General features: G+C 50.2%; 5 protein-coding genes across 5 annotated transcripts; 2 read left to right on the top strand and 3 right to left on the bottom strand.

The window, feature by feature from the left end:
- Positions 1-1,196: 1,196 nt before the first annotated feature.
- On the top strand, positions 1,197-3,682 carry KD926_008695 (uncharacterized protein; the record flags this gene model as incomplete). Its single annotated transcript, XM_053101445.1, has 6 exons — positions 1,197-1,605; positions 1,671-1,722; positions 1,765-1,836; positions 2,009-2,066; positions 3,106-3,260; positions 3,376-3,682. 6 exons carry the CDS (start codon positions 1,197-1,199, stop codon positions 3,680-3,682), a joined length of 1,053 nt encoding a protein of 350 aa, XP_052954985.1.
- Positions 3,683-4,782: 1,100 nt separating this feature from the next.
- KD926_008694 (E2 ubiquitin-conjugating protein UBC8) lies at positions 4,783-5,922 on the bottom strand (the record flags this gene model as incomplete). Its single annotated transcript, XM_053101444.1, has 6 exons — positions 4,783-4,919; positions 4,975-5,156; positions 5,222-5,336; positions 5,394-5,431; positions 5,812-5,819; positions 5,890-5,922. The coding sequence occupies 6 exons, from the start codon at positions 5,920-5,922 to the stop codon at positions 4,783-4,785; spliced, it is 513 nt and encodes a 170-aa protein (XP_052954984.1).
- Positions 5,923-7,102: 1,180 nt separating this feature from the next.
- On the top strand, positions 7,103-8,022 carry KD926_008693 (ubiquitin-like protein ATG12; the record flags this gene model as incomplete). Its single annotated transcript, XM_053101443.1, has 3 exons — positions 7,103-7,370; positions 7,699-7,898; positions 7,963-8,022. 3 exons carry the CDS (start codon positions 7,103-7,105, stop codon positions 8,020-8,022), a joined length of 528 nt encoding a protein of 175 aa, XP_052954983.1.
- A 290-nt stretch (positions 8,023-8,312) lies between these two features.
- Positions 8,313-9,473, bottom strand: KD926_008692 (3-methyl-2-oxobutanoate hydroxymethyltransferase ECM31; the record flags this gene model as incomplete). The annotated part of the gene is made up of 2 exons (XM_053101442.1): positions 8,313-8,930; positions 8,991-9,473. The coding sequence occupies 2 exons, from the start codon at positions 9,471-9,473 to the stop codon at positions 8,313-8,315; spliced, it is 1,101 nt and encodes a 366-aa protein (XP_052954982.1).
- A 1,823-nt stretch (positions 9,474-11,296) lies between these two features.
- On the bottom strand, positions 11,297-13,483 carry KD926_008691 (protein serine/threonine kinase activating protein nimO; the record flags this gene model as incomplete). The annotated part of the gene is made up of 3 exons (XM_053101441.1): positions 11,297-11,413; positions 11,468-12,844; positions 12,965-13,483. The coding sequence occupies 3 exons, from the start codon at positions 13,481-13,483 to the stop codon at positions 11,297-11,299; spliced, it is 2,013 nt and encodes a 670-aa protein (XP_052954981.1).
- Positions 13,484-14,219: the final 736 nt, after the last annotated feature.

Here is a 14,219-nt window from a genome sequence, read left to right as displayed (position 1 = left end):
CTAGTAGGGAACCAGAACTCTTGGATTGAATATGGGTGGGGTTTACGAGCAAATAATTGATTTCTGTGCATCCTTCAGTTCATCGCTGCTGTTCATCTTTCGACTTAATCGTAAAGCTTTGTTGTATCCTGAAGACCGTTCCCATGCTCCAACTTCACAACGTAAATCAGCCTGTAGTTACTCGAGGAAAATCTGTCTCTATAATGGAGTGTATTCAGGGATACCTTGGTCCGACATGACAAGGTCATTCTTATGTCAATAGCCAGAAAGAGATCACGGTCCTATTTAGATATGTACGAGTATGAACCTTGAGAAGAACTTTCCCGTAATACTAACTACGCCCAAAGCGCGCTCACTGCTTTCCTAGCCCAAGAATACAGTTTCGTTGGGGCGTTTCGACCGCCTGAAGTGAATAGCTCAGTTATGCCTCCTACTCCAAGAGTAAACAGCAATTGCACCGAGTGTAACCACCAGCGTAGTTGTCAAAGGTCCCGGCATCTGCCAGGATGGCAAAAATACCTCCTCGACCGGTTGGGTCTCGATCGAAACAGATTCCAGTTCCTTCAACAAGTCATAGGCACTGTGGAATCCACCCTTGGTCCAACATCTCTCAATTATGGATCCGAGCCAGATACCCTGCGTACTGGGGAGATCCTCTCTCTGGGGCCATATAGCCCGATCACAACCTGGCGGGACATTCTTAAAGATATCGAATTTACTAAGCCCGTGCTTCCAATGCCGAAGATTTGATTCCGAGAGAAAGAGCCGATGTCATCGATTCATCCACTACAGGAGACAGTAGGGGATGTGGATGGTATCCAAGATAGAATGTATTCGAGCGCTGAGTGAGAAGACAAGTACTTGCAGTTAGAGGAGCAGGTCGACTTTATAGATTAGTGTGGCCACAGGAGGTAAGATGGCTAATTAACGACCATTGCCGCAGGATTAACTGTGCAAGCCCAGGTCCGATCGCCTCCGCCTGTGAACCTCCTGAACAGCCATTTGCATCTAGCTACCTAAAGACCCTCGGAAGGTCAAAGATCCAGGATGCCAACGCCTTCCCCCGATGACAGACAGGAGAATGTGTTCCTCTTCGTCCCCAACCTGATCGGTTTATTTTTCCCACCATAGTCTGCCTCACAGTAGATGCCCTAGGATACACCCGTATCGTCTTCGCCGTGGCATCCCTCTACTACATGCCCCTCCATCCTCGAACATGCTCCCTTCTCTACAGCATATCGTGCCTCCTTGATGCTCTAGACGGAGCGGCGGCTCGTCGCCTGGACCAATCCACCCGGTTCGGTGCAGACGTGGATATGATCACCGACCGTTGCACGACGACCTGTTTACTGGTGTTCCTCGCGAGCGCATTCCCCCGATGGAGCATCCTATATCAAAGTCGGATCAGCTTGGATTATTCAAGCCATTATATTCATATGTACGCCACCCTGGCCATGGGTGGAAGTCGCCAAAGTCACAAACAGATCGACGAGAATCGGCCCTGGGCCATGCGGCTCTATTATTCGAACACAGTATGTCTCGCTGTCGTTGTCTGTCGGGTTCAGCATCGCGCTGTATCTGCTCTCATTCTCCTCTCCGACACTGGTGCCATCGCTTTTGATGGACCAAAATCCTAGTGTCACCCAGCCCACGTGACCGCAAACATGGAGCTCACCGTGGAGCGCTGGAGCAATGGAAATGGCTCGGTAAGGTCCAGACACGGTATTTAGGGTACAGTGTACATTATACTAACAATGATCCTAGCGCCAATAAGATCGATAGTGCCGTTCCCTGGGCTTTGCTTGCCCTCTCCTCAGTCTTCATGCTTTTCAAGCAGTATGTGAATGTGGTCCATTTAGTAGAGGCGAGCAAGTGGCTTGCGCAGGGTGATATGGAGATCAGAAGGAAAAAACGAGTTGGTCAGAAAAAGACTTTGTGACAGGATGTTGCGCCTTGTGTTAGATAGCGGGTGTCGACTCAGGGTACTAGAATTGTACTCTCGTCTTAGTGTTCCCGGCAAAGGCGCGAAGGTTCTAGCCTTCGGCGGTGCCTGTGGGCTGGCTCCGGTATGATTACCTGGTAATGCTCTATAGCAACAGCCCACAGTATCAACCGCCCACCTGCATGGAGTGGATCAAGTGAAGATCGCAGAGTATAGGGCTCAAGTATCCATGGAGATGGGCGTCGACAGGCTGTTAGCTGCATATTCACTAGACCATTCCAAAACTCAGCGCATGACCTTAGTTCCATCCTCCATGACCCCATAATATCATACTCTAGACCTATGTACCCCGATGTCAAGGAGACAAGTATGAGCCTATGAGGAGACTAAGTATGCATATGATCTCCGATAAAAGCCAGTGATGCAGCGATCGCAATCAAGCCAAGAGCAAGCCCTTGCATCGACTCTGTTTGGGAGTGGCGTATCAACATGGCAGCGCCAGCAACCAACATTGCACAGCTCCGGGCAGATTGTCATCGAACCCCAATGGCATGGGGTAACCAGGGGTTATCAAATCAGATACGATGATCTTTCTGCATGGAGAAGCTGACCGGCGATCTGATTGTGATCCTGTGATACGGGAATATCCCTTGCGGCGAGAAGAAGCATCAGATGATGGGCGAGGGAGAGAAGGGGATCTTCCGATGTCATCGGGGGCGCACGGGCCAACCTGCCTTCCGCATTTCTCCATCCCGCCAGCCATCAGATCAGTCAGTCCATTTCATCCATCGATTCCATTCCATCGCCCAATCTCTCCCAGCATCACCGGTTGGTGCGTCGCCATTGCTCTGCTCTGGGCATCCATCGCTCGTTTTCATATTCTTCCTGTTTTTCTGTCGCATCCGCAACGCTGTTTATTCCAACCTTCGATTACCGACTCCGTCATCTGCGAATCCCCTCCTCGGGTTCTTCCGGTCTTGAATGTCTTGTGCTCCCATCTCGCGATCGAGACTTGCTTCGGTATAAATGGGTATCTGCGCCTCGTGTCTCGGCAGTCGACGAGACAGTCAAGATGTAAGTACCCATGCAGCGATCAGAATCTTGCGACGGGGATCCAGGGGATGCGGTGGCTAACTTCGCCTCTTTCTCCCTTTCTCTACTAGTCTTCCGAATCCTCGCGTCTCCTCGACGATGATATCTACCAGTCCGGATACGGATATGGAGCCCTCAATCATGCCAACCAGGTCTCTCAACCGGACACCGGATACATAAAGCGCGAACGGGAAGCCCTAGAAGCGATATGTCAACGGACCTCGGAGTAAGTCCCTCTTGTCTAGGAAATTCGATCTGCCGGCGCAATCTCCTGTTATCGCAGATGATCGCTTTAGATCACAGGAGTTGGAATAGAGCCAACGACTAACGCCTACAAACAGCAACGTCATTGACATCTGGTCCCTCCAACCTCAACCTCACCTCCAACCCCAAGCAACGCTACACGGTCCCGCGTCCCCTTCGACATCGAAATCCGGCGCCACAGACGATGTCCCCGTGAGAATCACCACCTCGCCGCCATCAGAACACCCCTCATCATCCGGCAAAGACTCCGCGACCATGCCCGGCGCCGTGCCCAAACACTGGGGCGAAGTAGTCATCAACCCGCGAAAAGGCAAGCAGGCACGCTCCGGATCGAACGACGAGACCGCCACTCGCGACGTCTTCGGCGTTTTACAGGTTTCTTGATCTATCTCCCTAGGTGGTCTTGAGTGGACAACGACGTGACGGTTTTTCATATCTTGGGAGATCTTTTCCCTAGTATCTCTTTTCTTTTCTTTTCCCTTGAGTGGGTTAATCCCGCCTCTTTCTTGATGCCTTTGCTGCTTCATTTCCCTTCCTTGAACCCGTTCCATAGGTCGCCGGTCGACGGTCTATACTCTCCTTTTGACTTCCCTTCTCCTTTTGCTTTTACTTTTTCTTGATCTGTTTCTGTTTCCCTCTTCATTTCAACCCACCCCCTTTTTAGAGACATAGTTATCATAATACCCTTGCTGCATGTTTTCCAATCACTGAAGTTCACAATTACTGCCAAACAAAGAACTCGGCCCTTTCTTATGTATTACATGTCTCTTACTTGCTCGCTCGAATTAGCTATTTGCGCCGTGAAGCATTAGAAATGACATCATAGTTCACTTTAACTGGGGCCAGTGAAGACAGGAGGCACATGATCTACGAGATCTACTGTAATTCCATACCTACTACAGAGCACGTGCTAGACAAGACGATATTTCTCTAGATATTTCATATTGTGTAGCATAATAATATGACAGGTGGAGAGGAAAGAGACATAGAATCAAAACCCAGCACCTATTGCTTGCGGGAGTTTCAAGACTAATTCAGAAAAAGAAGATAAGAGAAGAATAGAATCAAAAAAAATAGAAGCAACGGGAGACCACAGCGCTTAAAAATTGCAAGCAAAAAAAAAAAAAAAAAAAGAAAAAGAGAATAGAGACTATGAAACACAGAGTCCAGACACGGTAGCGCAAGGCGAGACAATGAAGCGAAAGATTTAAGTGGCCTCGCCGATTGAGCGATTGCTCGTAAAGCCAGCTCGACTTTTGCTGATTCACGTCCTTACAGCCGTAGTTAAGTCAGTTGCACCATGACCGTCAGAACTCCACCGGATAAACGCCGAGAAACCCAACCCCGATAAGACGACAGATAGATGATAGGAAGGAAATCATGCCGATGCAAATGTAAGGTCGTTGGTCGCGAATGATTACTCCCAGATCCATTATAGTCATCAAAAAGGCATAGCCGAAGGGGAGAAAATATTAGCAGGCGATTTAAACGTCGTCCATGGTTCCGGCCGGCTCTTCCCCGCCCGATTCGTAGCTGCCAGCGGAGCTGAGTTCATCTTCGGACTCCGTGTCTTCCCCGGCGTCGTCAACGGCTTCTTTGCTGGCATATTTGGCCACGTATTCTATTGATGATAAGCCATTTGCGTAATCACGAGACACCAGGTGGAAATTACGTACCCTTCACCTTTGCCTCGTAACTTTTGGGTTCCCGCATCAGCATGGCCGCGGCCTCACCATTCAGCGGGTCCGAGGGGTTCGGGTATCGCAGGAGTTGCGGAAGGAAAACCTCGAAGATGTTGATCATGTCGTACATCGGCGACCAGGTCTGGTTGATGACATCCAAGCAGACGGAGCCCGAGCTATGCCGGGAAAAAGAGGCGTCAGCGATGGCACTTCAAAAGCTAGGCTGGTATTGCTTACATACAGCTCATCAATGTTGGGGTGGAATATCCTGTTGACGAAGCCGATACTCGGGCTCTTGTACGGGTATTGATCTGGTAGTTCGACGTGGATTTTCCAATGCCCTCCTTGGAAGGGAGCTATAACACTGTTAGCTGGGAGACGCGCTGAATCAAAATGCACGGACCAATACGTACTCTCTTCGGGTCCCTTGAAGCGCACATAGAACTCTTGCCTGCGGAGAAGTGTAACCCATGAGCTTGTATCCTTCAGGGATGCAGTCCATATCTTTATTCAACATACACTATTGCACGGTCAGCAGGCAAGTTCAAATGGATGGGATGTTAGATAAAACCCACTATTATCATTGACCAGAGTTACCTCGTAGTCACTCATTAACCTATAAAAGTATATCAGCACATATCCCCAGTCAAAGTCGGTCCCAGCTTTGTGGTTCAATAGCGGCAAATAGTCTCATGAGGTAGACTAGAGGGGTCGGTGTTGGGAGTGGACGAAAGGGTATGCATACATCCTGTTCGATGGTTAGCCATGAATTCGGTCGTACAACCAACCGCAAATGGAAAAGGAGAGATAGAAGGCAGTGGTGGAACGTACTTCATGACCTAGATGAGTCAAACCAGGGTCAGTCTATATGGTCTCTGCAGCAGGTCGGAGAGGTGTTCACCGACTCACATCTGTCTCAATTCTCCGCTTTGGACTGCTCATTTTGAAGATATAGGGGAGATTCCGTAATCTCTTTCCAAACACTAATGATATCCAAGCTATTCAAAGCGTCGACTGACTACGGAAAGGGCGAATTGTGCGACTTGGGACAAAGCAACTAGTCCCCAAGGTGGAAGCGGGGAAGCAATAGAGCGAGCGGGGACAAAGGAGCCGGAGGCGGTGGCGATGATCGAACGAGAAAAGTAAGTTGGATGTGGCCAAAGTAGCGGGACTGGGGAGGTAAGAGAAGTATAGAGACCGGGGAAGGTGCAGGTTTCAAGGGGGAGGAGAGAGTCGAGCAATGGGGGACCGGAGTTGAGAGAAGTGGGAGGGAGGTATGAGCGAAGAGGGGAGAAGGCGAAGGGGAGGAAGGTTGACGATAGCGGGCGATGATGGCACCACGGCCCGCACGAGTCAGGTGCGCCTGCAGATGACTCAGCCAGCGTTATCATTCAGCATCTTGTAGGTTCATAGGTTCAAGGTTGCAAGTTGGGCGCATACGCAGATCGTGGATGGGAACCTCCCAAGCTGAGTGGTTCTTCCAACCAAGTCTGGTGCCGGTGACTCTTCGTTATACTCCTAGTTACTCCCCCTACTTAGTACTGGTCTTGCATCGTGTCGCATGTGGGGCATGATCAGGTAGCAAACCCGGCGAGTTGGATCAGGTACTCATCATTGAAGAGCCAGGTCATTCTTTCTTTTCTCATACTGTATATCAGTGGTTGAGGACCACATCAGCTAGAGTTCTCTAAGACAAGACCTTGGGTAGAAGTTGAGTCTCAGGCTTAGGATGCCCTAACTAAGTACTAGTTACTACGGAGTCTAGCAAGTCCTAGTGCTATGAAAGGATGGTAATTCGTGTTAGACGGAAGGCATATCTAAGAACACTAGACAATAATAAACACTAGCAAAGGAAGTCTAGAAAACCAGAACTCATTCCTATTAATGCCGCATACACCATGGAACTGGCTGTTGGTGATGAGACTCACCAAATGGTGGCCTCAGGTGTCCATGCCTCAACCCGCGGACGGTCTTAAAGAGAGTAAAAGTAAAGACCTCCTCCGTCATTCATCCATCTGATCCCCATCACACTCCATCCCTTAGCCGTGAGATTCAGCACACAGAATTTTCCAAGCCCATTCTTTGTTACCATCTTAATTCCATTTCAATCATCATGCACAAAATGGGCTCCTCCTCTTCATACCCCTCCAGCCAAATTTCTCCCCAGCCAGACCGGAATCCGCCCGGGATCGCCCAAACTAATCTGCCCCATCGACCGGCCAGTCGAAATAAAGCCTCAGACTCCGCTGCCAACACCGATGCCCCTATTCCCGATGACGCGCATGGATCCGACCTGCCACTGACCATGTCCGCGTCCGTGGTTTTAACCAGTCTACCACGGGACGCGCATCAAGCACTAGCGGATGCCGAGGCCATCGATACAGGAAAGGGTAAGTAACTATTAGTATAGGCAGTGTCTGGGCATTAGATTCACCCCGTTTTCCCTCTCAGTGAACGCCAAAAAAGAAAGTCAGGCCTCAGACTCTATAGAGCGAGCAGCGTCATTGTAGGGTCATCTGGCCATTTTCCCCCCTTTCATTTACTTTCATCCATTCAATCAATTTTTATAACTCTATTTTCCCCGCTTAATCCCCTCTCCAAAAAAAAAAAAAAAAAAAAAAAAAAAGGAACATGCGACTGGATTGGTGTCTTCTTCATCACGCAGCGTTTGCAATGACCCAAGAGGCTTTTTTGGTGTGCTTGCTGACTTACAAACAGTCACCGTCCGCTTCCAACCTTTACCTGCAGCCCCGATCTTGAAAACCCGCGTCTTCAAGATCAGCGCTTCCCAGAAATTCGAGACTGTGGTTAATTTCCTGCGCAAGAAGCTGGACTGTAAGCCGTCTGATTCGGTGATTTGTTATGTGAATAGTACGTTTGCACCGGGGCTTGATGAGGGCGTGGGGGGGTTGTGGAGGGTGAGTTTTCTTTTCTTGGGGTTTTTTTTCTTCCACGGGATCTTGTTAACTTGGTTGTGGACAGTGCTTTAAGACGGACGAGCAATTGATCGTGTCGTACTCGATGACGCCCGCGTTTGGTTGATGGGATGTGACGAGTTGTACAGCGTCGAGAGGAGACGGTGAGTATGATATGCTTGGAATTGCAACGAAGTCTAAGTTGACTCGATTGAAATGTACATAGGTCAGCGTAGAGAACAGCCAGCTGGCATCTATCGCTTTCTAACAGACATGAGACATGAGACATGAGCTATGATATGAGGTATCACAAAAACCACTTATGCCAGGCAGGACGAGAAATAGTAACAGTAACAATAACATGTAGCAAGCAAATGGTGAAACAAAACAAGAGAAGAAAAGAGACTAAACAACTCTTTACTCGTCCAACTTCTCCACGATTCGTTCAAACTCCGCCAACTCTTCCTTGGGAATAGGATAGGTGTATTCTTCCGACGGATACGCGCGACTCTTCACCTCTTCCCGATACTGCTGCATCCCCTTCATGGCCTCGCCCCAGACATCGGCATACTTCTTCACGAAGCGCGGGAGGAACCGACCCGGCGGGAAGTTGCCGGTCATGTCAATCTGCACAAGGACCTGCCCCGAACAGCCATTGCCCGCACCAATGCCGATCGTCGGCACGCTCAGTTTCTTCGTCACGATGGTGGCGATCTCCGCGGGCACGGCTTCGAGAACCATCACGAACGCCCCAGCCTCCTGCACGGCCTGGGCGTCTTTCAGCAGACTCAAGGCCCCCGCGGTCGACTTGCCCTGGACACGGAACCCGCCCAGCGCGTTCTGGCGCTGCGGCGTCAACCCGATGTGTCCGACGACGGGGATCCCCGCCTGCGTGATCCGCTTGATGGTCGGGGCCATTTCGGTGCCTCCTTCCAGCTTCACGGCCTGCACGCGACCTTCTTTGACGATGCGGATGGCCGATTGCAGAGCCTGTTCTGGCGAGACCTCATAAGAACCCATGGGGAGATCAGCAACCTGAATGGAAATGAATTAGCCCAGCCCTCACGAATTAAAATCAAGAGAGGGAGAACAAACCGTAAAAGCACTCTTCGCCGCCCTCGCCACGCTCCGACAATGCAACAGCATATCATCCATCTCCAGTTCGCTTGTATCCTCCATTCCCAGCGCCACCATCGCCAAGCTATCACCGACCAGAACCATCTCCATGCCCGCCGCCTCCGCGACATGAGCACTGGGGAAGTCATGGGCCGTCATCATGGTGATCGGCTCGCCCTTTCGATAGAGGCTGCGCAGCGTCTGCACGGTGACCTTCTTCCGGGACGTCACGGGCGTTGCGCTCAGCGGAGAATGCGAGCTATGGCGCACGAATGATGTCGGGGCAGAGGCGGTGCCAGTGCCAGACATACACGTGGGCAGGAGACATCTAGTAGCAAGGCGGGAGGGTTGATGGCTCCCTGCCAGAAGCAGCGGAGTTATCGACGATGAGGAGATGCGACCCCAAGAGAGACATTGTCGCAGGGGCAGCGTCATCTGGGCTGCGGTTCTAGATGATGCCATTGTTGCCACGGGACAAGTATAGATAAGTAGTAGATGATAGGTAGCGTGGGTAAGTCGCGTAGCGCGAGACACAAATTTCCACGGGGGGACTTTCCAAGAGCAGTGGAACCAACACAAGGAAGCGCAATTAGATCGTCAAGACGCAATTGTTATCAACAATGTATCTGTAGGTGTATGTATGTACGCAAGTACAGTATGTACGAATGTCTGGATGGATGTATGTACCGCCTATAGGGCGAGAGGGAAAAGGACAAGCTCCGATCCGATCAGATAAGCTAATGAAGAAGTGAGTGAGTGGCGTTACCAGCTTCCACACCGGAAGAAGTATGTACCTTGGAGGGATGGATCCACCAGTGAAGTAGATCCTCGAAGTAGATTGGTAGGGGGGTTAGGGAGTTCAGTGACGTTATCTGGCTGACAATAACTTAAAAAAAGAAACGGGAAAAAAGACGAAACAAATTTTTTGAAGAAGAGTTTGATTACCGCTCAGAAACTTTGAAAGCAAACTGAATTGCTTTATATTCCAGGGCAGCCCGGACGTGCTGGTATATGCAGCGTAGTCGGGAGCATCCCCAGCGCCTTCCGTTCTGCCGGCGCTCGTTAGGGCTTTTTCTTTTTTTTCTTTTTCTTTTCTTTCCTTCCCTAACCAACGAGTGGCAAGGCGCTGATGGATTCTCCGCCGGACGGACCGTCCTTTCTGCCGAGTTCCATCTGTCACTGGGCCGAGATGACCGAGGCTGTTTGCAAGGCACGTTTTATTTACTGATGAACTCTGTTGGGCTTCATAGGGCAGGATGTTTATCATTTCATTGCTAGATAAAATGCTAGGTACTTTACTATGTATGTGCCCCGACTGACCTAGACCCTACACCATGATTCGAACGCCTCCGTCGGAGTTCGGTCCAGCTGCATGTGCATGGATCACGAATCTCGCGATATAAGTAGGTAGAAAGAAGTGAAAGCGAGCTAGTAATAAACACGCACATTGGGGAAATAAGATTGACAACGTCAAAGTTCAAAAACACCACCGGTACGGACTGTCCGTCCTTTTAATGCAACCCCATAACACATCCACCTAAGAAGAACCAAGAAGAGAATAGAAGAAGAGAACCGAATGGAAATAAATAGAAAGGGGAATGAGAAGGGAAACGTGTGAATTAGGCCCAATGTAAGGTATGAACGGGAAGCGGAAGGACTTTTGAAATCGCCTCTTTCAACTCACAAGCCTTCCTTGTCCTTTCTCTCCATAACCTTTTTTTTTCTTTTTTTTTCTTTTTTTCTGTCGAATGCCCGAAATCATTGTTCCCAAAATTGATGTCGGACAGGCTGTCAGTTGCTTTCGTTCATCAAATCCGTATGATATAATGCAGGCAAAATCCAATGACGCCGGCTGTATGATAATGCACTGTGAGACATCAGGTACAACAAAAACGATTTGTAAAACACATAACCGATGCAAGAGATAAAGGGGGAAGAAAGGAAAAGAAAAGAAAAGTAGAAAAATAAAGGGGAAACCTGGGAATGAAAGGTCAAATGAGCGACAGAAGATCAAGTCAGTTGTTTGCTCCGTGGAGCGCAAGTTTTGAATCAAATCCGAGGCGCATATGTACCATTTGTTATTTAGGATCGCTCTTTCAAATGCTCTCGTGTTCTCCATGCATGTAATTACTGCCGTCAAAGGAACAGCTAATCGTTAAAAAAGTCAGTGACGCTAATGCGGTTGAGATGGAAAGAATCGCGTCATATGTATGTGCCATGTTTTTTTTCTTCTGATTATTGGTTGCTTTTGCTTTTTTTGCCCTTTTTTATTCTTTAAGGATGGCCTACACATAATCGTATTCTTCCTTTAATGGTCGTTGAAGCTGGAAGAGGAGTGAGTCGAGTTCCGACCAGTTAGACGTGTTCAATGCGAATTTGCGGTGTTTTCTTGTCAACACATGCTACATTCGTTAGTTAGCAATTTCTTCCCTTCTTGTCAACGGTAAGACACTCACCTCATCAAAGTCATCGAACTTGTCCCGGCAGTTTTCACAGTATCCTGGCTTAGGATCCCTCCGCCTTTCCTTTTTCTTCTGGCTGCTACTTCTTCGAAGGCTTGGTCGGTGTTTAGTGTTACCATTGCCTTCTGACTGCGTAGGTTCCTCTTCAATGACATGTCCAAGCTTTTCTGGCGGGTTCGGCTTGCCTTGCCGACTGGCCTGGTTCTTTGCCGCCTTCATCGCTGCAGAAGGGTCCACGGGATGGTGAGACGACGGTCCCGTGCCAGCGGAAAATCCCCCGTTGCTCTTCTCGAGAACCTTTCTCTTCAGCTCGTGGACCTCTTTGCTCACACCTGCCTTCGCCCCGGGCGCAGCGGCAGTTGAGGACACCATCTGGGATCGGATAGCAGACGTGATATTTGAGGGCTGCACGCCCGATGCAGCAGGCTCCCGGCCAAGGTAGAAAGGACCATTCCGGTTCAGCTGGGGAGGAACGAAACTTTCAGAGCTCTTCTTTGGCGACAACGGCCTCGTTGGTTGCATTTCTTGCATCTCCGGCTGCTTTGGCTGGGATATAACGCCTTCAGGTTCATCTCTGGGGCTGGTCTCTCGGTCAACCTCAGGATCCTCTACCTTCCCAGCAGTGTCCTCGAGTGCCTTGGGCTTGGTATCATGAGTCGCCGCGACGGGTGCAGGCTTAGAAAAGGCCTTCTTTTCCCTTTCTTTCTGGCGCGCCCGTTGTCGTTCGGTTTCCTTCTTCGTTGGGGCCTCCTCCACAAACGGGCATTTGCCCAATGGTGCACTCCGAAATTGCGGCCAAATACCATCTTGTCGCCTTGCCACCTTGGGGTATTCACGGACCATGACAGGCCGAGTCTTTTCATCCATGTCATGGATGTAGATAAACGGACCCTTAAACATGACCAAGTCTTTCAGGACCGACAGAGGATTGCGATCGGAAGAGCCACTCATGAGCTCGTTTTGAAGAACCTGGGACAGGTCGGCGTCACCTCTAGCCTTAGCATGGCCACCGGCGTTGGCATTACGGGTTGAATGGCCGCTGTGGCCGCCAAGTTCACCGTCGTTGATAGTAGCGATCATCCGCTGCAGTTTCTCGATAGCCCATATCTTCATTCCCATTTGGCGAGCCCGGTGCAAAACATCCATATTGGTCGGTTCCCGTCGAGCGTCATTCTTCATGGACATATGTAGGTGTGGGTCGGCATTTTTCTCGAGCAAGGAGGGGTTGACCGTCTGCAAAGAACCATCTGCAGCTGCCTGATCCACCGATTCCGTCGCCAATTCCGTCGGGCTTGTAGTTTCATGTTCGGGGGGGATAGGGCGGGAGGTAACGACGTGGGTCACTAGACGTGAGAAGAATTTCTCTTCGCGCTAGGGTGAGTTGTCAGCAACTTATTTTCGAGTCTTCACAACCTACATCCATAAATGGCTTCCTTTACAACCATGGAATGCGAAGGGGCGGGGTCAAGGAGAATGGTCAGATGCACTTACAGCACCTAATGCAATGACCTGTCTTGAGCATTTACTACGAAGATCTTCTGGGATACTGTCAAAGTAAAAGACGAATTGCGGGAAGGCCTTGCGATAATGTCTCTGCCACTGTCGGATGGTGTCGATGGTCTCCGCGGACGGTTTCTCATGCCTCAACGCCCGATTCTGAGGCTGTCTATCCTTATCCCTGGCAGCGACCAGCTTCCTCTCGAACGCACTTGGCTGACCATTATTCGTTCGACGCGAGAACAATTGCCTCGAATCATTATTCTGATAGGCGGAGGATCTGGACCGGGTCGGTGAACGGGCCTCCACTTCGGGCCCATCGACTACCTGCTTCTTGGGCGGTGGCTGGCCGTAAGGGATTTCAACGGGACCATTTCCCGGGCGAGAACGTTTGGCAGGCACGAGGCCCATTCGGTGAGGGGAATTCGTAGCATTCGGCACGTTGGCGAGTGGACGGCGAGTCGACATGTTATACGAGGTCTGCGGTGAAGGGGGTATGAATACTGCTGCCATAGGGTAACGATACGCCGAGGGTAAATAGGTAAATTAAGCAGCTAGTTCGGAGGCCTGTTCAAAAGAGGGGCGCGGCAGGCTGAGCACGCGAAGAACGACACGTCTCGAAGGCTTGCACGATCAAAAAAATGCCATTGTTCACGCGATCCAGAGTCATGGATGTAGGGAACGGAGGGACAATAAGAGGGGAGGGTGGGAGACAGCCTCTTGCCCAAGGAGGATATTGAGGGGAGGTCGACGAGCACTGTCCAGTGAACGAGGCCTGGAGGTGGAGGATGAAGGAAAGAAGTAGCAGTGGCTGCGTCGGTGTCTTTGGGGGGGAAGAGAGAGAGAGAGAGCGGGAGGAGAGAGAGAGAAAGGAAGTAACTAAAGCGTGTCGGGGAGTGGAGACCGTTTGGTTTGGTTTGGTTTGGTTTGTTTTGGCCGCGGGATGTGCGCCTTGACAACGGGGCATCAACCCACCGCGAACCTCCGCCAGGTATGCATGTATGTTCTGTACTATGAAGGTTGGGACATTCCGGTGCGGACTGCTAATTTCTCTCTCACCGCGACTGGACCTATCTACTCCTTTTTCTCTCTGGGAACTTCTTGGATTTTTCCGCGTCGCTGGTGCTGGAGGTATTCCAGTACTGATGTACATGTATGTACTGGCGTAAGAAAACCGGGAAATCTGTGACAACACCGCTTAGGGCTGCGTTTGTTTGTTTTCTTCTCTTCAGACAATAATAATAACAAC

This window comes from Aspergillus affinis (genome assembly GCF_023601865.1).
Source record: "Aspergillus affinis strain CMG 70 chromosome Unknown NODE_59_length_196328_cov_85_596298, whole genome shotgun sequence".
Taxonomy (NCBI): Eukaryota; Fungi; Ascomycota; class Eurotiomycetes; order Eurotiales; family Aspergillaceae; genus Aspergillus; species Aspergillus affinis.
This window is presented reverse-complemented; position numbering and strand designations above follow the sequence as displayed.